This window comes from Ambystoma mexicanum, chromosome 1p, assembly GCF_040938575.1.
Source record: "Ambystoma mexicanum isolate Mex_15411 chromosome 1p, UKY_AmexF1_1, whole genome shotgun sequence".
Lineage (NCBI taxonomy): Eukaryota > Metazoa > Chordata > Amphibia > Caudata > Ambystomatidae > Ambystoma > Ambystoma mexicanum.
Window position 1 is genome coordinate 1,478,248,794 of NC_090921.1, and position 26,554 is coordinate 1,478,275,347.

The 26,554-nt window shown below is 44.6% G+C and overlaps 1 protein-coding gene across 2 annotated transcripts in view; it reads left to right on the top strand.

Moving 5' to 3' along the window:
- The window catches only part of IQGAP3 (IQ motif containing GTPase activating protein 3), a 1,503,259-nt gene that overhangs the window by 566,935 nt on the left and 909,770 nt on the right, over positions 1-26,554 (top strand). For both annotated transcript variants that reach the window (XM_069607146.1, XM_069607147.1), the window contains exons 19-20: positions 4,143-4,313; positions 8,172-8,255. In XM_069607146.1, coding sequence (XP_069463247.1) covers positions 4,143-4,313; positions 8,172-8,255 — 255 coding nt within the window. The remainder of the gene's footprint in view (positions 1-4,142; positions 4,314-8,171; positions 8,256-26,554) is intronic.

Sequence of the window (26,554 nt, forward strand, 5' to 3'; positions counted from 1 at the left end):
AGCCCACAGCACCAAATGTTGTGGCATGATAGCTTAAACGTGGGTCAGGACACCCAACAGTGCATGGCAAATATGATAAATATTTATTTTTATCTGCACTAAGTGTATAGCTCATTGAGTTAAATGCTCAACTGTGCCATGTGCCTGTCTGCACTTTACAAATTCAAATCAGTGCGCCTAATCAGCCCTACATCCTTCTGAGGTTGATGAATTGAGTACCATTACATTTGGTAGTCATTCCATTGTTGTTTCTGCATTTCTATTTCTGCATATGTTAAGCGCCAAAGTCCTTGGGCATCAGGGCGCTACACTGAAAAAAAGGACAAACATCACTCATTACAGCGCTTAGAAGTGGGAGGGTTCAAGCATGAAATGCTATACATAAACATGATATAATGTATTCTCGCAGCATTAGGGAAACTCGAGACCAACGCAGCATCGGAATTGAGGATTTTGACATGCCCAAAATGATATGCTATAGAAAGATGAGCCAAGTTGATAATATATAAGAATCTCTTGAAGTGGAGCATCCAGTCGGCATGCCCTAAATGGACAAACTCTCTCTACCTCTGCCCGGAAAGCACATTAGCCACTGAAGTAAAGCCAAAATGTAAGTGAAATGAAGGTTCCTGGCAGGGGGAATTTTGATGCGAATGTCAAACTGCAACCTGCATGTAATACATTGTGCGCACGTTTCACCTGACTAGAATCTGTAACAAATGCTGTTTTGTGTGCTACACGTCCCCAGCGCCAGGCCTCCTGTTGCTCATTGCAGGGAGAGGTAAAGGGGGCGAGGGATAGCCTTGTGGAAGGGGTTCCGCCCAGCCCTTCCTAGAGACTCCACTGCACTAGCAGCAGCCCCCACTGTACTCCAAAAACCAGAAATACTTCCAGAAACCAGTTATGCTCAGTCACCAAGCAGCCACCCTGGTGAGGTTTTTCACATGGTGATAATGGGGCATGACTCTGACCCAGAGAAAGCCTAGGGAATCGGAGTCTGAAGATTATACAATGGGGTGATTCAGAATCAGGCCTGGCGTCTAGGCTTTTGAAGCAATGCAGTTAGAATAGGATTGGGCCCCCCTTCGAATTTGAAAAGAAAGCGTAAGAGTTCTTCTTAAGATGTCATTTCGGTGTAAAAGCTTCCGTTCTGTCTGTTTTGCTTTTTTTTCTATTCAGAGGCCAGTACACCTGCCCTCTGATAATCTGTAGTTTTAACATACTCTCTGTTGCTACATCTAGGGTTTGTCACAGGATGAGGTCACAGGGTGGAGCCGAAGGTATGCACATATGCCCTAAAGAAACATTAGTCCTCACAAATTGAAGGCTGGAGCACTTTAATTTTCACTGTTGGCCAAAGACAGATCTTTCCAAAAACTGCTCTGTAATCGGACATGTTTCACCCTTAGTTTAGCTCTTTGGAGTGGGAAATCAAATATGCTGAGGAATTAAGTTCAACAGTGGAGCTCATCACGCTATCCAACCTTAAAGCTAAAACTAGGGAAAACGCTCATTCAATTTACATCATGAAAAATGTTATCCTATTATAATCTGTGCACCCCGCAGCCGCCTTGCCATAACAGAAGTTCTTTACCTAGGTTGCACTATATTCACTCTTCCCATTCTTAATGAGTCATGGATGTTGTGAACATGTGCTCCTGAGATTTTAAGAAAACTCACCAACTGAAACTGATTGTGCCCCAAATAACTTGTTTACCAATTTTCAAATGACCTTTTGCATTTTAAATCCTAAGACTACACCAAATCAATGCCTTTTTATTATGAACATATATACAGGCAGGTATTCACAGCTGTAGGTAAATGCCCTCAGCCGCAGTTTTCAGATGCCCCACTGCCCCCCCTCGCACAATGTGTAAGAACGGCCTGAAGAATGGTGGTGGGGACGATGGGGGCTGAGCTTTCCTGTGGAACTTCTATTCCATACAGCTGATGATTGTCCAGCCCTGGTTACTTTGTTTTTTTAACAGGACTTCAGTGAAGGACACGCAGAGTGCTTATAAATCGAGTGGTTGAAGGCAGGCCTGATGAGACATTTTTTTAAACCAGCAGCACGTTCACAACTCAATTAAGTGATTAACTCACATTGCTTTGAAAAAACCTTGGCAGGCACCTTGAGTGCAGAGTCTGATGGTAAGGCTTGTTTGATGGGAGCTCGAGGAGTTTTGAGCAGGTGGAGGCAGGAATGGGTGGGAATGGCCATAGACTGTGTCCCTCGTGTCATTCCTCCCTATCTGTACTCTTTTGCAATAGTTTAGGCTTATAGGTGCCACAGTGACCCCTAGTAACCCAAACTAAAAATCACTCTATGCCAACCGCTACTAGAATCACATTGACTCAAACATCTCAACATAGTCTATTAAAGCACCAAGAAGCCCAGCTTGACGCTTTCTGGCACCTAAAGACTACAATAAAAGGTACTGTCAAGAGGTCCTGCCCACCTGGTCCTTTTGGGGCCTTAGCAACTTGTATGACTCCCTTCTCTGCCTTTCTCCACAGGAACTTAAATTTGAATATTGTCCTGGTTGCCCAATTAGATTCCCTGACCACTGTTTCTCATCTACCTAGAGTTTCATTGTAAGTCTGCATCCTTGTTTATTTACTTGGGTGGGTTTTCCTATTGTTTAGAAATGGTTTACAGGGTCTATATTTTCATAGCGCCTTGATTGCACGTTTTTATTTTGGAATCGTCGTGTTTCTGAAGATATAGCTTGCCCTCAGCCTGTGCTACCACACAGGAGAAGGTATACGTTTTGGGCTGTCCTTTTTCGCTTCTATGATTTTGCTCACTACTGGTTTATTAGTGTGGGGCTCAGTATGCGGTGTAGCCACTACTTATCTCTGTACAGCTACAGAGCTGTAGTGCTTTCTCACACAGGTAATTCTAAGTTTACTCACGGGAGGAAGTACAACCCAATTTGTGGCTGACTATTTCATGTTTGCCGTCTTAAACCTATGGCCGCTAGTGACTTTGAACTGATGACTTTGCCGGTTTTGTGATCGATTGCTGCTACATCTTTGATAATTGCATGTGCTTTTATTCTGGAACTGTGAGCCCTGCGTGGTTTCGTACGATATGTGCCGGTTCTGCAGTATTGAGTGAGATCTGGGCAAGCGCGTAGTCTGTGGTGGATGTGCCCTGACTCACCCTTTGCTATTTTGGTGGGTAAAGGATGCTGTGGTTCCAGCTTCTGGGACATCCTGTGAGCCTGGAGAATGCGAGATGCCACCAAAAGCCGCCATGTCTGGTTGGGTCTTTGTGATTCGGCCCCATTTCCTTTGCCATAATTGGGCACGAAGAGGTGTCCAATAGTGCTCCCAGCCACTCACTATGTGCTCCCAAGAAAAAGTATCCACCAGGTTAAGTCGGTGCGCGCGGGACGGGGGCGAGATGATATGATATGGCATTTATAACGCGCCTATACACAAGCGTTTCCAGGCGCGACGAGGCAAGGGAGGGAGAACAGAGGGAAGACGGAGAAAACGATCTTACTAGATGTGCAGGCTTGTCGCAGTCCCTTCTCGCTCTGCTCCCCAACCGAGCTTTAACCACTGTGGTGGTTTCTTTTAAGTTGAACCCTTATTTCTTTACATATGGCACGCTTCTCCTTATCCCATCTACATCCCCCGCTTCAGCTCACCCCATCCCTCCCTCTTCAAGCCTATGAAGCAGCCAGAAGAGAGGTCATTGCTATTTAGGAAACCTACTTACATCTACGTTTGTAAGTGGTTCTGTTACGAGAAAGCTTTGCACGTTTTGTTATGGACTTTATCGTGCAACTGTCTGTTGCAGAGCCGGTTATTAAACGCGTGGATTCAACGCCTTTTTGTGGTCGGCAGAACTCTGATGGGATTTTCATTGTGCCCTAACTTCGTAATATTGAAAATGGAGGTAGCCGTGCCAGAACACAGTCGGACTTGGTTACTAAAAACGGTGACGTCCACTTTAGCAAAACATTGAGAAACTGTTGTAGAATCAGTCAAAATACTCTGTGCTAGATTTGGATGCGTTTGCTACTAGAATTTCTTCCAGCAGAAAAACATTTTAGTATCCATAGTAAAAAGCATGCATGGTGAAAACCACCCAGCACTGGTATTTTTAACTTTCCTTTTTGTTTGTTTAGTCTGCCATCACTGGAGTGACCAACGAATTCAAGCGTGAGCGGGAATGGGAAGCCAATACCGACATCCTGGTCAGGCTGCAGGCCCGCATGAGGGGATACCTGGTCCGCAGAGAGTTTGCAGAACACAGCTTCCTGATTCGCAAGCAAGTGCCGGCTGCCATTAAAATTCAGGTATCGGAATTTTTGTTTTGGGGCAATCTGTGAAAGCAATGGTTTAACGCATCCCCTGTTGACTAGCTGATGTATCGGTGGGATAAAACGATGCATGGGTTGCTGAAGTAAATCGTGAAGTCTTCCCGACGACTGTTTATTATAGGAACACTATGTTTTGCTGTAACTCAAACTTTTCTGAAGCATGTCCTTTTCCTGTTCGGCAAGTTTGATGCCAGCAGCCTCAATGGCAAGAATGACAACGGGACTTTAAGCAGTGACAGGGTGTGGAGGTGGGACAGAGGTGATAGGATGGTGCTTTGTGTGTGTGGTGGGCTGTTTCTGTCGTCTGAATTGCAACAACTGTGCATTTTAGGGATAGACGTTTTCATTAAAGTGCTTTTTACTGTTGAAGTTGTTCCTAGGCCTAACCCTTTACCTAAGCCACTTCATTAGTTTATTTTGGAAATTTAATTTCTATCAAACTTGTGGCACAAACGCATAAAAGAAGACAACCATCAAATGATATAGTAAAAGTAAACATATCAAAACCTTATAAGAACATTGCAACATCGCAGTTTACATTCTGTCATCACCACGTCACTGTTAAGGGTCACAAGGCCTATTTAAAAACCAGGCAAAACTATAGCATATCATTTGTATCCCAATGCATCTTGCCATTACATGAAAGCTCTGTCGGATATAACCAGACCGTGCCCAGCCAATGGCAAAGAATTCAGCCCTCAAAAAGCATACAAGAGGACATTTTCTAAATCCTGCCTGCTTTAAAGTAGGTGTTAATGTAGCTAGCTATTTTAATGTGGGCATATGCTGGGCAAAGGCAAATACATTAAATCTTCCCTGGGTGAATCAGGGTCGAGGTATTGGGCCTCATTACGAGTTTGGAGGCAGCCATGGTGCTCTTAGCACCATGGCTGCCTCCAAACCCGTGTCCGGGTAGTCGGAATGGGGACTTAGCGGGTCATTCCAACCTTGGAGGACCCTGTAAGTCCCCATTCTGAAAACCATTCCCCATTCCCATTTGAGCCCCCATACGGCTCAATGGGAATGGGGAAGGAGGTAATAACAGGCCCGCAAATAGCGAGCCCGTTATTACCTCCCTGGTCACTTAGCGGTCCCGCTAAGGGACCTCGGAATGCGGCGGTAGGGGGTTAATGGCACCGGCATCCTTACCAGTGCCGTTAACCCCTTACTGCCGTACTCGCAATGAGGCCCATTGTTTTCTAAGACCCAGACTTCTAGTTTAGATAATATAGCTCTGAGAAATATTTCTACTTGCGAGTAACAGTAAGATAGGGTAAGGTAAATCGCAGCATTTTCTCAGGACCGAGGAGGTAGAGAGTTACAAGCATTGCATTGAAGTGGTTACTCGTGAGGGCCCATAAAAGCACTAACTCCCGAAAAAGGTTAAAAAAGGTTAGCCGGTATGTCTGGGCCTGGGGAGTGATTTGAGAACTGTGACCTTATGCCCGTAGTAATCTCATCTACTGTAAAGCTCATCGCGACCTTAAGTCACCAGCGAGTGATGCTCCTAGAAACCTATAGGGAACAATGGGGGTTCAACACCATCTGTTTCCTCGTAACCCACTTTTCTCACCCAGTCTTGCTGGAAATAAAGGAATGTGGGCCTGGCACGTCTGACCACCAAGCCAGCAAATGATGGCAAAATCTAATTTAAGGGAGATGTTTGGGCTGGAAGCATACTGGCATGCTACTCTATCATAGGTGAGTATTTAAACTATGATTGGCGAAGTTGTTAGTGTTAAGATGTTTTGCAATAGCTAAATTAGTCTGTTTCATAAGGCTGATTTGAAAAGTATACTTCTCCCAAGGTATCCACATTAATGATAAATGAGCAATCTTTCGAGAAACTTACTAAGCAAAATGTGTACGTCTCTCTTCAAGGCGGACATGACACAACAGATTCTCGTGCAAGCACATTCTTATCTTCTATCAGCAAAAGGTAATTCCCATTATTACTTATGGGTCCGAGGCATGGTTACCCTTGGAGGCCTGTTATTGGAACAAATTAGAGGCAAGGTTTTGGAAGAAAGTCTTGAATCTTCCAAACTCTAGCCCAATGGCACTGCTTCGTTTTGAATTGGGAATTCTTTCAGTGAACATACAAGCATCTTGGAAGAGATGCTGCTTATTTCGGAAATGCGTCCTTGGCCTATCTAGTAATAGTGTACTTAAGATTCGGGCAGACTATTTACTACGATCTGAACACTTATTTCCATCAAATTGGAGAGAGGCTGTGATGTTAGATTTGACGGAAGCAAACATTTCTCTAGAACCTTTATTATCCAATCCTACCAAAGCCAAAACTAAACTATACCAATTGGATTGGCATTTAACTGAACAGAACTGCCTGAAATTAAAGGACTTTGACAGAGCTCTGTTTGGGCATAAAAAATTTCGTCAAACGGCTGATTATTTATTAAAATGTTCCTCTCATAATCTCAGAAATCAAATATTGAGGTTTCGCCTAAATTTATGGCCAACAAAACAAATCTTGTTAAGGAGAGGTATTATTAAGCGAGATTCCTCATTTTGTCGATTCTGCAATGATGGAACAGCTAAAGAAAATCTGAAACATTTATTAATAGAATGTGTTGCTTTAAAAATGCAGAGAAAAGACATTATCAGCAAATTAACAAGGCACCATTGTATAAGACGCTCCAATGATGAGCTATGGTATGAGCTATTTGCAACATCAAAGATCACAGTAAGAATAGCCACTATCCAATTCTTAAACAAGATACTGTGTTCACTGTAATTTAGTAAGTAACCTGATGTCTGATGAATGGGAGAATGAGTGCAAACTATGGCTTTCTTAATACTTCTTAATATTTTGATACCTACCTGTATATAGTGTGTCCATATTTGTTTTTGATGTGTTGCTTTTGATTTTGACTTGGACGAGTAGTCATATTAATCATAAGTTGGTATGGTATGATGTTTTTATCTGTTTTACTTAATATATTTAGGTTAAGTTGCTTAATTTTATTGCTAAAAATTCTTTTCCTTGTATGTGTTCTGTAAAAATAATTATTTTTTGAAAGGTTAATTTTATTAGCCAACCAAAATAAAAAAAAAAGACACAACAGATTGAATAGCCTAGTTTGTAATGACATCTAGCAAAATAAATGGATTAATTACATTTAACACACCTTTTCAATGGATTACAACTTTTCTTTTCAGTTATGAAAGCTTGAATGTCTTTTGGGCTACTCCTTTAATTACATGGGTTTACCGTCTTTTAAGTCCTTTAGCTACTTCGGATTCTTAGACAGAGTTGCTCACTTTTTAGCCCCCACCCACACGTATAGATTTGGACATGTCCTAGCCCATCCCCTTGATTTTGTCTTCCACATAAAGCACTCTGCAGTGCCTCTTGCCGTAGCCAAGCACATCAGATGTTGTACAGAAGCCACAATAGCTTTTTTGCACATCTTGGCCAGGTGTATTAACATTATCACTCAAATCCTCGTCTACGGTGGCATTGTTTGGGCTGGGGACCAGTCCCTACAGCAAGGCTGTAACTATCTTGTCCACAGCACTTGGCTATCCAGATGAACACTCCTTGCACCTTTATATATAGCTTGCATCTCCATTGAAAAGGTTAAGGAAATCAACCATTTTGACTATAGTGGCCTACTTTTTGGCATATAGCACAACCAACAAGAATGATCAATTTTAATATATTTTCAAGGGGCAGTTCTTTATCCACTGTCATAACGTAGAATGACCTGCCCATTTCTTCCTATTGCCCAGGATGCGGATGGTTGACATTCTCGGGTTTCGTTAAGCCATCTCTATCCATTAAAATAAAGGTTTTCTTTATTATTTAAACAGGCGCATTGGCGAGGATTTGTGCAACGGCAAGCCTACCAGGACAGACTATGGTACTTAAGAAAGTGTACAGGTGCTGCAATAAAGGTACAGTATTTGCCACCTGCTTACCTCGTTATTTGTATAGTGGGCGTGAACGTTGGATATTGACTTTTTAGTGTTGCAATGTGAACGCCGTGCACTGAAGACCTCTCCCTGCTGGGGATACATCCAGTATATTGCCAAAAAGGCTTCCATACAGGAATGTGTTGCATGTGGTTTGTTTTAATCAACGTACACAGTATACAACTTGAGCCTGTACGAACCAGTTATTTTGTCTTGGATTTTTAGAAACTACAGGAGAAGGGAGGCTCGTAAAATTCACGTTGGCTGATTGCGGTCTTTTACTACTCGAAGAATTTTTTTTCAGGAAATGATTGCTAATAAAAAACCTTTTGTGGTATGATTGCGCCACAATTGGTATAATGACTCCAGATAAGTGTGGCAGCTTTTATTCAAGTTTAAAGCATTTCACTAATGGCGTATTCACTCTGAAAAGACTGGCAGTTGGAAGGCATTGAACTGTGACTTTCCATCCTTCTATAATTTAAGAACTCATGTGGATTACATTTTGATATTACTCAGCCATAAGAACTAATTTTCATGTATGCTCTGCCTGTTCGCAATACAATAAGCACTGCTCGCTTTACCCAAACGGTTTACGCCTAAAAAGGGTCACTAACTCGTATAGGTAACAGTGGTTGAAGTTTACGAAAAGAAGTAGTGGAACTAGGTTCCCTGCTGGCAAGCCACCCCTCCCCCCACCCCCGGCTCCCACGGACAATCAAAACACCCAAACACACCTGCTGTTTTTTTATTTTTATTTATTTTTTTATTTTTTAAAACCTTTATTTTTGGTTTTTTAAAGCAGAAAACTACACACCCACATTAGGGTGGACTTAACTCTGCGCCGTGTCCCACTTTCCCTTCCTCCCCCTCCCTCCGCTTCCCCTTTCAGTATTATATCCTTGTGTCTTTGTGCTGTCCTGCACCAGTCCAATGCATCATGGAGGTGGTGATACCGGGTCTGTGTCTTCACTGAAGCCTTTCTTCTGTGTCTGAGGTGTCTGTTTGGCTGGAAGGAGCCGCCCCCGCTTCATTTAGCAAGTATAGTACCAGTGGGCCCCAGATGTCTGGTGGACGGGCATGTAAGGGTAATAGCTTGACAAAGTCTGTTTCTACATCCTGGCAATAAAGAATGTAATTGCGCCAGGCAGCGATTGTTGGGGGGGGCCCGGCCCCATGTCATAGCCACTCTCCTACGGGCCAGTGTCAGCAGGAGTCCAGCCAGTTTCCTTATTGGGGCAGAGAGCAGTTTTGTCATACCAAGTAGGGCTGCTGTTTGGCTCGGCTGTATCGCCTCTCCTACTATTGCCGCGTTGTCTCTAAGACTTGGTTCCAGAACGGTGTTAGTTCGGGGCAGTCCCATGCGAGATGGACGAAGTCTGCTGAATGTGCCCCACATCTTTCGCATTTTGCAGCTGCCTCAGGGTGATGCTTGTTAGCTTTCGCTGGTGTGTAGTAGGTCTGGTGTAGGAAGTTGAAGTGGATTAGCTTAAGGCGTGAGTTGAGGGCGATTTGTTTGTGTCTGTTTCAGGATGTGGGTCCAATCTTCTTCTGATATGGTCATGTGCAGGGACTTTTCCCATTTGGTCTTTGCATGGTTGAGGTTGGGAGTCGTATCAGCGATGATAGATTTGTAGATTTGCGACACCAGCCTTCCTTCGCCTTGTGCCTGTATAGTGTTGTGCAGCAGTTGCCAGGTTGGGGGCTGACGTGGGAAGTCTGGTAGGAGTGCTTACAGAGTGTACCGGGTCCTGAAGTAGAGGAATACGTCGAGTGCGGTATTGCCGCCTTTCAATTTTGCTTGTTGCAGCGTTATGAAGCCGTCCTCCGTGAAGAGGTCTCCCAGGGTCTCTATGTGCAGCTTATCAGTCCATTGGTGGAACACTTTCTCGGACGTCAGTGGAACCTCTGGTATGAACTTGATGGGTAGAAGGGGGGAGTATCGCGTTTGTACCCCGTACCTTTGAGCTAGTTTCTTCCAGACTTTGTACGTCATGAGCATTACATTCATGGTGGAGTTGGGGACGGAGGTCTGACTGAAGATGACGGCGGTTAACAGGTTAGGTGTTGCCAGGGCTCGTTCCACTTGTACGTGAGGTCTGATTGTGTGAGTGGCGTACCAGTGACTGCGAAATTGTGCTTGCGCTGCTGTCTTGATATTGGGCAAAATCTTCCTCGGGGCCAGCCCTTTGAGAGCAAAAATACCCAATTCAGCCCAAAATACAGGTTCTATTGTGCTGAGCAGTGATCTCATGCTAGTGACAAATGACACCCTCAAAGTGTTAGCATATTTATTCTAAGCAGTGAATTTCATATACATTTGGGATTCAAGTTAGAGAATATTACAAAGCATAAAACAAAGAGCAATGCAAAATATAGTGAAACATGGAACTTAGATAAACTTAGAGAAACATAGAGAAATATAGAGAAACATAGAGAAACACAGTCTTACGTCCCTTAATCTCAGCCCTGGGAGACCTGGGTTTCTCATAAGCTAGCTGTAAAACAAGCCCCGCTCATAGAAAAACAAGGCTGGAGGACACCGTGAGAGCCAATTCCGGGCACCTGACTGTACACGAATCAAGTCCACAGGCGATCTCCCCCTGATCCATGTGTGCATGGATATTTTATAATCTCTTGCTGTCAGTCACCATGACGCACAGTTCCAGAACTTTCCCTGTGCAACTGGCTCATGGAAAAAACCCAGCTCTCTCTGAGATGCTCCCTGCTCGCTCCTACCCCCTCCCTTGTTCCCATCTGCGCTGGCTGAGGAATGTCTTATCAGTACCTTCCCAGAGAAAAGGAAGATTAGCTTGGAGCCAGGGCTAACGTTAGTGAGGCTGAATATTCTAAGGGAAGCAGGGATGTATTAACCCCATCTGCAAGCTCTAAGAGGCATGCACTCATAGCTTAGTGTTTATAGCGCTTAAGACTGGCTATCTAAGCGCTATATAGGTGCCATGATGTTCCAAACACTCCAAAAATACCTATTAGCTACATAGCTAGGGGCCCTCCCTGCCTGTCTATCAACAATGCTTAATTTGACCTATTTCATACTAGGCCTGCATATTCCTTGTAGCTCACTACTGCATAATGGAAGTGCTACAACAGACTACTGTCAGCATTTTTAGCACATACTTTGAATACACTATTGGCTTTCAGCGGCTAATGCTGTCATCTAAAGCCCTGATTGGCAAGGTTGCAATTTCGTGTATCACTACATTCCACCCCTATTCAACGTTTGTGCGACAAAATGCTGACTAATACCTATCAATATAGTATTTAGTGCAGTGATAAAGACCTTGGGGCTTTGCAAGAGGTTTAAGCAAACTATCTTCTAGCGGTTAGTTAGCGTGGCATGCAAGGTAAAACACTACCTAAACAAAAATGTACACAAAGTGAACAGTGACATATACCCTTGCCAAAACCTGGCCTACACAAAAATACCTGCACCAAGTGAACATGGACATTTACTCTAGCCAAAACATGGCCTACACAAAAATACCTAAATCAATTTTGTATAACTGATTGTCAGTTAAAAAGCAGCATGCCGTTAGAATGTCAAGGCAATCCGGTGTAGTCTAATCTACAATGCATTATTGCATTTATGTATGGTTACCAATTCTAAAACCTGGCAGCCTTTCACCCTAAGGGCCTACCCTCCCCCTGATCCCAGGGCATTCAAGCGTGACTATGGGCTGTGTGACTAGACACTTCCCCCAGGTAGGTGGAACCCAACCAGAAACCATCTAATTTCGTGAACAAGGTGAACCCATGGGCACCAGGTTGTCTAAATAAAAACAATTCTACTAATTTACATCAAAGCATGGCATGTGTTATTCATGCAATCAAAAGCAAGCAATTCAATCCATATGTATGCTGGTAACTGTAGCTCTGCGTGCCAGTGTGTGGAGGATGGTTGCCCCCACCCAGTAAAAAGCCAACACCTGCTGATTTAACAATGTTTGCCATACAATGCATCGTGTGTATTTAGCAGTCTTGTTGACCTGCCCTATGGCAGACAAAAATGTCTTCATGTCTAAAATTCTGTCATCTTCAATTGGCTGTCAATACTTGTAGCAGTGCTGGGCATATCAATGGGCCCCACTAGGCCAGAAGTTCTATAGCAGAGCTGGCATCAGAACCCATAGTGGCTAGCTTATTGTGCACAGTTTCTATGTCACAAGCATATAAAGCTCCTGCAATTAATGAATCTAGCTCCCTAGCTACGCGCACTCTAGTGATGGGCCATAGAAATGGACTCCATTTGTAGCAGCTTGGTAGTACTAAGGAAACATTGCCTCATGATAAATCTATGTCTAAGTGTAGCACTGTAATAATGAAGGTGTGCATTACCAGTCTACAATTTACATGTTGTCTTACCACTGGAAAATCTAACAGGTTCACAGTGTCTACCTTCTGTGACTTGGAGAATACCCTTCTTCAAGTGGGATATCTACCATATACAATATTAACTTTAGCCACAAACACCATACTACTATCCGGCAGTGGCTGTTTCATCACACCATGGAAAAAATTCATTTAGTCAAGTTATAGTTCATTAAATCTTGGCGAGAACACTCGCTGCAGTTCTTGGTCAGAAAAACATCACATTAGACAAATTAAACAAATGGTATCCATTCAGTGACAAAAGATGCCTGACAATGTGCCAGGCCAGTACTCTAGCAATTCCATGTGGATACTCATTTGCAGCGCTTTTCCAAAGAATTATTCCAAATGTTTACAATCAAAAGGTGACTCTTTGCATTAGTGTGCTGGAGACAGCTGTCCCCACAAAAACATGAAACTGGTTGGTTTAACAAAAACCGTGTCACACTCTGTGTCATAAAAATCAAACATCAAGTCAGTCATGGTTTCATTTACCTGCCTTAAGCTGGCTGTAAAAGTATCCAGTGTTTCAAAGATTACCATTTCAAATTATAGCTCATACACTTGGCAGCATTACTTCAATTAAGAATCTTAACCTACGCACAGGTGACTTTGATGTGCGCACTCATCTTATCTCAAAATTAATTACACTCCTGCTTGCATAATTCTGCTGCCCCAACAGTTCATAAATCATTCTCCTGCCTACGTGCAATGTAGAATATTTTTTTTTTTCAAAAAACAAAACATCTCTGGTTAAAGCCATTCAGTTGGAAGAGTAAAACCATTTGGTTTTTTCAGATTCATCTCAACAGTGCATTTAAAAACCATTTTTCAATGTGTTAGCATTCAATTGCTGTGTCACACAGCTGTATGTGGTGCCTGATGTTACAGTCCACAATTCATTGTCCATAGTCCTTTAAACAAGAAAGGGCAAAACATGTCATTTAAATGTGTAGCATCAAATACTTGATAATTAGCCAAGTCTGCATCGTGCCAGTTCAGCAAAAGTTATTACTCTGTTGGACACTATTCGCAGGTTACAGCATTGAGTGCGGTGCAGGGCACGTTAAAGTTGAAATAGCATGTCGCAGTGGCTCGCTTTCTCTGAGAATGCGTCTGACCCTTCTTTGATCAGTGTCACCCACAAACTGCATATTAATTTCTGATATTATGAAATGTCTTGTCGTGCTTTGCCTAGGCAAAATACAAACAGAAATGTTAGGATGTCATCAAAACTTCAATATCAGCGTTATCCACCCCTTCCCATAATACCACCCCCATCTTCAAAAAGTCTCATCAGGTAACTACACACTTTGTCATTGCTACTGCAATTATTTATCACCTTTCTGCATGTTTCTGGGGGCTTATTTACACTCAACCATACGGGGTGTAACTGCCTAATCACAAACTCATTTGTGCAATGCAATCATAGCTGGTCAATGGTACCTCAGACTGATCTGTGCTTTTACAAAGCCATATAGTAAGTACCCAGGTCGCACAATGCTTTTCTTTTTCACCAAAGCGATCACCAATGCCAGGCGCCAACTTGCTTCCAGTGTCTCATGATCTTGATTCAGGTTGCCCTGCTGGCATCACTCCATTTTTCAAAGGTAAAGTCTTTCAGTCCAATACCGCTTACAGTTGTACAAGCAGCTTTGTTTATTTATCTTTCTTTTCTTAGCAGTGTCTTTTCAAGCCTCTGGTTTTTTCACTTGTCATTTTTTCAAAGGGCGTTTGCTGTTTTTGAACCACCCCTTTGAGTGCGATAGTCTAAGCCAGTTTCTTTTGTTGCTTCAACAAATCATTCATTCTTGCACTAAGCCGTGTGGCTTCTGGATCATGGCTAATGTGCAGTGTTCATGTTGTACTTCAAAGCCCCGCTCTGCATGTTGTCTCTTGCAAAACGGCTAAGCACTTTTTGTCAGTTTTGCTTCCATCTGGAATGCCATAATGTCTTTGTCAGTTACTCCATCCCTGGCAATGTAGCTTGCAGTTTGCCAGATGTGTATTTTCTCTTCTCAAAGCGCCTAGAGGTTTCTTCTCCAGTGCACAGCGCTTTACTTCAGTTCACATCACATGGAGCATTGGAATGCAGCTTGCACAGCAATAGCGTTTTACTTCACTTCACATCACATCACATGGGAATGCGGTTTGCACAGTAATGTCTGTTGGAATGGGCAGCTGTCTTTTCTTGGCCCATTCACAGATGCATAGGTAAATGTTCAGATGTGATGTGCCCGTCTGCCATCCTGCATGAAGCCTTTGCTCCGTACCACAGTTTACTGGGCAAATTCTTTACTTTTTGAACAGCTCTCTGTTTTTGCTCCCCCTTCCTCAGGAATGCAGGCATGTTTATCTTTCGTGTGCACCTGGCAGCGCCATTAGCACGCAGCTTATCTCTTTTGCCTATAACTCTTATACTGTGGCGGCTTCACTCGTTTTAGACAGTTCATCCAAATTAACTCTTTCTTGTACTGTTTCTGCTTTTGTTTGCCTTCACGCACCTCGCCCAAGACAGCTTCAAGGCACAAGCTCTGCACACACAGCAAGACTCTTGTTTTTCAAAAGCGGCACTTTTCTTGTCATTTTTCTACTCCATGTAATTTTGCAAAATGTCAAAGCGTCTTTTTTTTCTTGTAATGTGCGATCTTTCAAGAGAACTCACAACCCATTAAATCTTTGTGCTATCTTATCACACACAGATGTTTCATTCTGTTGTACCATTGCCAAACTATAACCACTCAGTTCAGTGCATTTAAAAAATAAAAATGCCATATTTAGTGCAGCTCCCTGCACGTTTTTTTTTTTTCTGCAAGAACAACCCACACTCTATTGCTTGTGGGCTGTTTAATGTGTCAACAACATTTTTCCCCATGTATCACAGTCAACAGGACACTATTTCCAAATCATACATCACTTATAAGGCAACAGCACAAATCCATGGCATAGCATGGGGACAGTCAAAAATACTCCAGGGGCAATTTAGAAAAATATAAATTGTTTTTCCCCCCAACCATTGCAAACTGATTCTGCAATTTCAAATCAGTACACAAAAATCGAAAATCCAAATAACATTCACTCACTTTCCTTTTAAGTGAGTCTCTCACCCAATAAAAGCATGGCACAGCCTAAAATGCAATATAACCATTTTAGTGTGTTTCCTTTAAACAGAATTTGCCACCATTAGCACATGGAATTTTACAGTTGCCAAAAGAAAGAAAAAACTCTTTAGGCTCTCAGCACAGATGTTACTCATTCTCCTAAGCATGGCTCATTCCCCTTCCTCATTATTCAGGAATGCCAACCCTTCAAAAGCATATATCAAAAAAGACGAACCTTCGCCTCCGAACATTACAGCCCCCACTCGCTAGCACACTGGGGCTGAGTCAATGGTTAAATCACTATTCACAATTTGCATGTCAAATCCCTGCAATTATTTTTTTTTTTCCTGCCCTCATGACAGAATAGAGATGAGAACTCCGTCTCATTATGCATTCCAAATTACAACTTTAAACTTGGGAAACCACATGATAAAATTCTTTTTCTAATTGAGCATACATCTTTCTTAACCATTCATCGGAGTGCTTTAAACAAAGCCATTTCCCGCTCGTTTATTGCCTTGTACTCCCTGGCACCAATCCCATGCAATAAGTCAGTCACGACTGATTTACTGAAGGGAGTCTTAACCACACAAGCTATCGGCCACGGCAAGCCGACACAACATTGCTGCCTTTTGAAGTCTCAGAGCTGCAGTGAGACCATCAAGGAAATGCGACAGCCTGCTCCCCACTCTACACTGTGTTCTCTCACACCATTTGTCATGTCAGCATGGCACTGCCCTTCACAAATCCCACAAAGCTGCCACCAAATGTCTTGATATTGGGCAAAATCTTCCTCGGGGCCAGCCCTTTGAGAGCAAAAATACCCAATTCAGCCCAAAATACAGGTTCTATTGTGCTGAGCAGTGATCTCATGCTAGTGACAAATGACACCCTCAAAGTGTTAGCATATTTATTCTAAGCAGTGAATTTCATATACATTTGGGATTCAAGTTAGAGAATATTACAAAGCATAAAACAAAGAGCAATGCAAAATATAGTGAAACATGGAACTTAGATAAACTTAGAGAAACATAGAGAAATATAGAGAAACATAGAGAAACACAGTCTTACGTCCCTTAATCTCAGCCCTGGGAGACCTGGGTTTCTCATAAGCTAGCTGTAAAACAAGCCCCGCTCATAGAAAAACAAGGCTGGAGGACACCGTGAGAGCCAATTCCGGGCACCTGACTGTACACGAATCAAGTCCACAGGCGATCTCCCCCTGATCCATGTGTGCATGGATATTTTATAATCTCTTGCTGTCAGTCACCATGACGCACAGTTCCAGAACTTTCCCTGTGCAACTGGCTCATGGAAAAAACCCAGCTCTCTCTGAGATGCTCCCTGCTCGCTCCTACCCCCTCCCTTGTTCCCATCTGCGCTGGCTGAGGAATGTCTTATCAGTACCTTCCCAGAGAAAAGGAAGATTAGCTTGGAGCCAGGGCTAACGTTAGTGAGGCTGAATATTCTAAGGGAAGCAGGGATGTATTAACCCCATCTGCAAGCTCTAAGAGGCATGCACTCATAGCTTAGTGTTTATAGCGCTTAAGACTGGCTATCTAAGCGCTATATAGGTGCCATGATGTTCCAAACACTCCAAAAATACCTATTAGCCACATAGCTAGGGGCCCTCCCTGCCTGTCTATCAACAATGCTTAATTTGACCTATTTCATACTAGGCCTGCATATTCCTTGTAGCTCACTACTGCATAATGGAAGTGCTACAACAGACTACTGTCAGCATTTTTAGCACATACTTTGAATACACTATTGGCTTTCAGCGGCTAATGCTGTCATCTAAAGCCCTGATTGGCAAGGTTGCAATTTCGTGTATCACTACAGCTGCCCAAAAGTATTTCTCCAGGTCTGGAAGGGCGAGACCTCCGCTCGTTACTGGGAGTTAGTGTTGCGTGTGCCACTCTAGCTGGTTTGCCTGCCCATAGTAGCTCAAGGACCAAGCTTTTCAGTCTTTTCAGATAAGTTTGGGGTAGCAGTATTGGAATGTTGGTAAACAGGTATAGTAGTTTTGGTAAGATCACCATCTTGACCAAGGAAGATCTCCCCCAGAGCGTTAGTGGTAGGGTCTTCCACCATTTCACTTTTTCCTGGAGGGACTTGACCACCTCTTCGTAGTTATCTCGGAACACCTCATGGTAGTTCAGAGACATTTGGATTCCCAGGTATCGGACTTTGGACGTTTTCCATGTGAATTGGAAGTCATCAGCAAATGGTTTGGTGGCTGGGGTCAGCGGGAATATAATGGATTTTGATTGGTTGATTTTCAGGCCGGAGGCCATTCCAAATTTAATAACTTCCCTCATGACCGGGTTCGGATTGGCTTCGGGATCGCGTATGAACAGCACTATGTCGTCCGCGTATAGGGATATAATGAGCTTGTGAGGTCCTATAATGAGACCTCTTCGTTGTCGATGTTCTCTTAGGTTGAAGGCCAGTGGATCCATTACCAGGGCGAAGATCAGTGCTGAAAGCGGGCAGCCTTGTCTGGTGCCTCGTTGGAGTTCTATGGGGGCCGATTTTGCCGAGCCTACAATGATGTTGGATCGTGGCTTGTTGTACAGTAAAGATACGAGTTTGATAAAGCGGCCACCTAGACCCATCCTGGTGAGTATAGCGAACATGAACGGCCACTCCGAGTCGAAAGCCTTTTCGGCGTCAAAGAACTGCAATTGCTTGATTTGAGGGGTCTAGTGCTTCGATGACGCTGAACAGCCTCCTGATGCCGAAGGTCGTGTTGCGGCCTGGTATGAAGCCGGCCTGGTCTGCTAGCACCAGGGCGGGCATCAATGGCAGCAACCTGTTAGTGAGCACCTTTGCGAGTATTTTGTTGTCTAGATTAAGCAGGGAGATGGGTCTATAGGATGCGCAGTCCTCCGGTGGCTTGCCAGATTTGTGTAAAAGGATTACATTGGCTTCGCAGGAGGAATGGGGGAGGTTCCCCTTTTCCAGTGCCTCTTCATATACTGCACCGGGAGAGGGGCAAGGGTGGTTGCGAAAGCTTTGTAGAATTCTCCTGTTAAGCCATCTGGGCCAGGAGCTTTGGAGTTAGGGAGGGTCTTGATGGCTTCCATGATCTCCTCTTGTGTGATTAGTTCATTCAGTGGTTCACGCGGCGGGTGCTCGACCCAGTACAACTCTGTGTCTTCAAGGTACTCTAATGGGGCATTTAGGTCTCTGTTGTGATTAGTGCTGTAGAGATCCTGATAGAAGAGCCTAAATTCTTCCGGTATACCTTCGTCAGTGTGGACCAACTGGCCCTGCTTGGTTCGAATCCCTTATATTGGAGACGGTTTGCTGTCAGCCTTGATCAGGTTCGCCAGGAGAGCGCCAGGTTTTTGACCTTCGCCATACTGTCTGACCTGACTGTTGCGGTTTAGAAATTAAATTTCGCGATAGGCTGCGCTGTTGAATTTTTGTAGCTCTTCCCTCAGGGCGGCTAGTATTCTTGGGTTGGTTGTGTTATTGCGCTGGAGTTCTAGCTGTTTTAGCTTCTCTTCGCAGGTTGTCAGTTGCCGCCGAATGAGTTTGAGTATGCCGTTCTCTTTGGCGTGGCAGACCCCTCTGATAAAACACTTTAGAGTTTCCCAGAGTGTGCTGGCTGAGGAAACCGACCCCGTGTTTGCCTCGAGGAACACGGAGATCTCCTGTCTCAATTCGGAGGCAAATACCTCGTCACGCATCGAGCCGGTCTTGAAACACCACCGTTGTAGTGGGGGTTTGGGATTGGATGGGTTGAGAACGAGAATTACTGGGGAGTGGTCGGATAGAGTTCTTGGTTGGATGTCGCACGGGCCGCTTGTCCATGGGCCGTTCGCTGAAGTGAAGAGGTAGTCGATCCTGGAACTCGTGTTGTGTACGGCGGAGTGGAAGGTGTATTCCCGCAGCTCCCCTTTGGATGCTTTCCATGTATCTTTCAGGTCGAATGCTTTACAAATTTCTTTTATTTGGAGACAGGCTTTGGATGGGGGTTGTGGGGTGGATCGGGATCTGTCCCTCACTGGGTCTAGCACTGTGTTCAAGTCTTCCCCCCCAAATTATGGTCGCAGGGTCTCGGGATGAGAGATGGGATAGTACCCAGCTGAAGTTGTCGGGGCCGTCTACGTTTGGTGCATAGGAGTTGACGAAAGTAATTTTCTGGCCCGCAACGATGCCACATACTAGGACTGTTCTCCCTTCGGTGTCTTTTGCTGTGTGGACAAGTCGGAAGCTGATCCTCCTGTGTATAAGGATTGCGACTCCTCTGGAGAAGGACGAGTAAGAGGAGAAGTATCTATGGCATCCCCAGCTCTTAGCCCATTGGTGGTCTTTCCCCAGGAGTAGGTGCGTTTCTTGGAGCATAGCTACGTCCACTTCATATCTTCTTAGGTATTGTAGGATTTTCCTGGTTTTAGCTGGGATATTGCCTCCTCTTATGTTCCAGGTTATGATCTTGAAAGGGGCGAATTAGAGATTGTGTTTGTCTGCTTTTTGATTTCTGTGCTCGATAACGTTATCGTTAGGTTTGGCCTGACTTTAGGGTCGGTGCCTGGAGGTTTGTTGGCTGAGTGGTGTAGCAGCGTTGCTGGTGATCCGGGGGATGACTGGCCGGAGGGTGGCGTGGGACGCGTGGCGCAGAACCTTCTTGGTTCCCTTGGTGGGTACTGAACACGGGCAATCCGCAACTGGCCCTTACCGTTTCCCTCCCTAGGGTGGGCAACCCCCAACTGGCCCACAAAGAAGTCCCTTGCCAACAGAAAGTAACAAGAGGCGGTCCATGGAGTTGCCATGCCGCCGGGTATATCCCAACCCGTTAACTCAACTTGTAAAACAAACAGGTGCTGTGCTAGGGGCACTTGCGGCCTCCCAAGTATCCCAGCCCCGCTTTGGGTTCATTGTGGTTGTTCCGGTGTTTGTCGGTGAGGCGAATGAACAAGTTGCTTAGTTCTGATCGCTACTGGTTATGACGGCTACTTATAGTTTCTGGTTCCGGTGGTATTTGTCGGTGGTAATTAGCTGCTGTCTAGGACTGTTTAATGAGGGTTAAGGAGGATTCCTGTTATTTCTGTCTCTCTGAGGTCTGGGGCGATTAGGGTTTTTGATCTGGGCAGCCTATCCGGTCTAGGAATAAGCTTGCCTCGTCGGGAGACTGGAAGAAGTGGACCCTCTCGCCGTGTTGTACTCTAAGTCGTGCCGGGAAAATCATTGAGTATGCCATTTGGTTGGCTCTAAGTCTCTGTTTTTGTCAGGTTGGAGTGACATATTTTTTACATACAGTATCATATACCCACTTACATTGGGTCAAGGGAGACACATATTTAGTATAGAAAGGTTTTAGGAAGTTATTATGGGTTATATTTTTTATACAGCCAATTTTGCCCTTAACCTTCATTGCAGTCTATGGAGATTGCCCCAAGCCAAGATGGAGGTTCTCAGTCTAAATTCTGATTGGCTGGAGATTGTTTATAGGGAGGACAATGAACATTCTAAACTGCCTTTCATCGTCCTTGCCCAGCTGAGAGGTCGTGTGCCTTGTTGCTCCTGCTTAACTTTGTCAAAGGTGACAAGTTTCTAGCGGTTGAGCGGAAGATCTGAAAGTATAACAGGAGTCATGTTTGGAGTTTGGTGGAGACACAGGACAGGAGTCAGAAACTTCCATTTATTCTGAGAAAAGAAGTTTTCAAGTCTCATTCAAGATAAGTGACTATCCTGATTTGTTGAACTTGTAAAAAGGTTATATTTATCTAAGGGATTGAAATCAAATCTGCTTTTAAAAAGATTTAAGCGCGTACGTTTGTTTTTATCGCTACATGTCAAATCAAACTAGCGCAAGAGTTTTTTGTCCGTTACTTTTTGCCCGCGCGTGTGTCTCTGCGCGTGAGAGTGAAGCTCGAGCGCGTACTTTGGACTCACGTTTACTGTTCGTTTACGCAAGGGTTTTTTCTGCGTGATAATATAAGCACGTGGGTATGTTGCGCGTGTACGTATTTATTCGTGAGTTGGACATAGCGCGAGTGCGTTTTACCCGCGAATTGAGTCGTCAGCGCGTGTACGTGTTTCCCGCGACTTGGAGGAAAGCGCGTGTAATTTTTATCGCGTCTTGGATTTTAGCGCGAGTGCGTTTTACCCGCGAATTGAATCGTCTGCGCTTGTGCGTGTTTACCGCGACTTGGAGGAAAGCGCGTGTAATTTTTATTGCGTCTTGGATTTCAGCGCGAGTGCGTTTTACCCGCCAATTGAATTGTCAGCGCGTGTGCGTGTTTCCCGCGACTTGGAGGAAAGCGTGTGAAATTTATATCGCGTCTTGGACTTTAGCGCAAGTGTGTTTTTACGCGTGTGCGTATTTCCGACGATTTGGAGAATAGGCGCGTGATTTTTTTTCTTCCCGCGGTTTCTGGCTTTCCACGTGAAGATTCCAGCGCAAGTTAAATTCGTTCCTGAGAAAAAGACTCTCTACAAAGAAAATATTAAAAACCAATACAAGAACTTAAAAGAACTTCATAAATCTTACTTGAAGACCTTGTTCAAGAATCTTTGAGTTGAGCAGACTAACCTCAAAGTTAATTTACATTCATGGATCTACTGAGAAGGCTGAATTATCTATAAGATTCTGGTCCACAAGTAAGGAAGTCTTGTCTGCTTTTCACTTCTCTGGGCATTCTGAAGAGAAGAACCAGGTATGGTTTTTAAACTATTTTGATTAAGGATTTAGAGTTTAAGGTTAGTATAGTAACCCATGAGTAATGAGGAATATTGCATGTTTATGTTTTAACTACAGGTGAAGAACCAGCGAGCTGATAGCTTCCAGCCTGGTGTTTGTTTCTTTGTCCCTTCCCCCTTTCCCCTGAAAGTGAGGTAAACTGAGTAGTTATTTAAGTCAACTCAGAGTGCCACATTTTGGGTGGATTGTCGGAGGTTCAGCAGCTTCTGCAGACACCAGGTTCTCAGCATGACAGTTTTACGGTGGTGAATGATTTCCTTTGCAATTGTACCGCGGGGGAGAAATCAGGATAGAAGTGTAGTTTATCTCCATCGTGTAAGAGGTCCCCCTTTTCCCTGGCCAGTCGCAGGATGGTGTCGCGGTCCCTGTAGTTAAGCAGTCTCGCGATGATTGGCCTGGGTGGAGTACCAGGAGCTGGTCTGGCTGCTGGTATCCTGTGTGCTCTTTCTATGATGAAGAATTGAGATAAGGCGTCACGGCCGAAAAGGGTAGTGCAGAGGGACTCTACATAGTCCTCCATCCTCGCCTGCGTCTGATGTTCTCTAACTCCGACTATGCGAATATTATTTCTTCTTGATCGGCCTTCAAGGTCTTCGCACTTGGCTAGGGTCAATTTCATTTGGTTTTCTAGTTGCGAGACTTTGCCTGACAGGGTAGTTGTGGTGTCATCAAGATTAGATACTCTCGGCTCGACCTCGTCTGGGCACTCAGAGTGGGTGTCTATGCGGTGTTGGAGGAGATCGACCTTGGAGGCCAGCCCGTCCATCTTGTTGTTCAGACTGCCTTTGCCGGCTTTTAGATCGAGAAGGATCTCTTTGATCTCGGATGGGTCGTCGCAGGTTCCTTTCTGCTGAGAACCGCCCGACCCGGACATCTGGTCCTCTTGCTGTTGGGCTGCCCTGGGGGTTGTGCCACTCTCAAAGTTCAGTTTCTTTTGGTTTTTGTCCACTTTCCCCATCGCAATTGGGAGTTGAGGTGAAGTGTGGACGGTTAGGAATTTAGGCTGCTCTGACCAGGGTACACCGGGGGCTCACCGGCGAGGCAGGGGAGGTCTCCCGGCTGGCAAAGCGAGTGTGACTGCTGCTGCGTGGAAGGGAGGCTTTCCCGTAGAGCGGCACTTTGTGTGATGTGATGGCTTTGCCCCCAAGGCGACCCCTATTTGCAGTGTGACCCCACGCCCTGTGCGGACAGGCACCTGAGGAGAGCGAGGGTAAGTATCCTCAGATGAGAGGTAATAACGTCGACTGAAAACCAACGGTATGTTTTAAAGTAAGTTCTGTTTGTGTGCTACTGATTTTGAAACAGACACTTCAAGGCAAGTGTGGTGCAGTATGAATGGCCTGGTTGCATGTGGCGTAATAGGTCACCTGGAAGCTGATGGAAGCAGAGAGCTTGAAATTGGGGAATTTGTACTTGTAGTACTCCCGGCCCTCAGTCCTTCCTTTTTAAGGCCTTCCTGCTTATAAAATTCCAAAACCTCAAAAAAGGCATGAATGTTAAGACAGGTCATTTTATCAATGAAAGCCAATTTCAGGGTATGGAATGAATACAATGTTTTAGAAGTATTTTCCTGAATACTTATCGAATCATTATTTTGCAATTAGTCTGGCATTTTGACCATGCACTCCCCATATACAAGAACTCGCATGTATGTATATTTTGTTGCTTCTGGACAAATCTGTCGGGTTTTACACTGTATGGTGGGCACAGGTTTCGAAGGACCAAGATGGACGTTACATCATTGGACCAGCATGAAGAAATGATGCTTGAAAAGGATTGTGTCCTCCCACGGATTCTTCATCTTGGATATATTCTCCTGCTTTGCAGCTCTCAAACTTTTTCCAGGAAAGTAAGCTGCCGTGCGTTCAGGTGTCTCTGGTAGTCTTCTTCGAGGCCATTTGTCTGTAAAATCGCAAGCCCGGCGCCCTGCAACCTCACTTCCTTTTTTCCACAAGCCCAGCATGCTACTCAGGAACATTGCCTCTGAGAAATTCTCAGACATACCCGTTTTAAAAAGAATTGTAGCATTTTTATAGATTACTTCAACATGCCTACTCCGAAACACTCCAGTTTTGAAAAGTGCTGCAATGTGGGGCTGAAATGTCGCTAAACGTTCCCCACAGAATTTTTCTGTATTGCGTCAGTGCTAACCATACTTTAGCGGATTGTGTCTCAGGTCCGGTTATGACACCTAATGCCTTAAAGGGGAGAGCCTCCAAACTGGCCCTGGGCCGTTTGACTTAAAATGTGCCGAGTACGACAGACGAAACACAGACCCGATGAAGTTAAAAGCTGCCTAGCCGAAAATTCGCCTGAGACAAAAACAGTCAAAGCACCGTAAAAGGTCTTGCTCCTGATAGGTAGGTTCCCTGTCTAAATCCATCTCGGCAGAGAATTGGGAAAATGTTTGGATCAAAATGATACAGGTCTTTCAGAAAGCAGGCCCACCCATTCTGTCTTCCTCTGGGGAAAAAGACCATCAAGACAAACGCACCTGACAAAGCAGGCAGAGACTCAGTTCGCTAGCTTCCTTGTGTGCCAAAGTGCTAGAGACTGGTTAAATCCTCAATTCAAGGACTGTCGATGCCACAGACATCAGCTGCTCATTCTTCGACGCTCCATCAGCACCGTTGATGTCAAAGATTCATTCAACAGTCAAAGATCCCTCAACTAGATTAGCTCCAAAGTCGAGGAGGGATTTTATATCCTCTTTCAATGACATTTTACAAAAGGATAACGACCCAGTTCCCTTTGGGTTTCCACCTATTCGTTTTCATCAAGAACCTGAGGAGTTTAAGGTGGGGGTGGCGGGGAAAGGCTGTATGATCTGGCCCCTGCATTGCACGATGCAAGTGGCTTAGACCCCCTCTCCTGAGGTAGATTTTCCGCAAGGAGATCCTTGAGCCTACCCCAGTGTGGCATTCAAGAAAATGATGGAGTAAGTGTCCGATGCCTTATGTTGGGGTCCAGCAAGTGAAATACCAGAATGTGACTTAACAGACATTTTGGATAAGGGCAAAACTGTTCAACCTGCCCTTCCCTTGCATAATGCTATGAAGAATCCCCTCATGGAGCTATGGGAGAACTTCAGTCCTCTTCTGACCTGGAGTTCCTAACCAGGCACCATTACACCAACACCATTATAGTCTGGTGGTACAGGCAGCTAACGTTGGAAACAAGACAAGCACATACCCCTACTGACAGACATGACAAACCCTACAATGCTCTGGCCAAACAAGTTTTTGCCTCGGGCAGCATGGCACTGAAAGCTGTAAATGCTTTGTGTGCACTCGCCAAATATACACATCCTATGGTCTATGGTGGATGAGGCAAAAGAGCATATCCGTAAATGAAAAATGAGGGAAGGCTTCTCTAAATTGTGGAGGATGAAAGAGAAGCCATGCGCTAAGCGCTCCCGTCAGGACTTGACACATCTAACTCCTTCTGTCATGAATCACAGAGTGCGCCCCTTTTGGGCTTCTTGGTCCCTCTCACAGCAGGCTTGCACTCATTAATACTCCCAAAATGGCCGTCCAGCGTAATCCCTTCTCGCTCCATGCGCTCGACGTAGCCTTTTCTACTAATAGACCACGCCTTCCGCGGCTCCGCGCGTCTCAATGCTATTGCGAAGTAGCGACCAGACGTGTGCTCCGTAGCTCGCGGTTCTTCTCCTTTTTCCAATCTCGCTTTCCCTTCCTTGTCCTCCCCCTTCTACTTACCTCCTGGATTTGTGGCTAGAGTGCTTCCACTGCCTCCTGGATTCCTGGATTCGGCAAATCAGAATGCGTTCAGTTATCCAAAGAGATTTGGGCAGCCTTCAAGACCCGGTCCATCCGCAAGAAGGCATCGAACAAGGACACCAGTAAAGAACGGACTTAGGTGAGAAGGGGGGGGAAGTCCTTGACACCTTCTGAAGGTCAGTCGCGAGATTATCCTGGCTGAGAAAGTAAAGCTTTGCGCAGGATGTTCAAGCAGGACTGCTTGACATGCCTTTTGATGGGATTCATTTGTTTGGGCAAAAGGCAGATGAGAGCCTTGAAAAATTACAACCTTCAAAAGTCCCTAGGTGCGGCCAT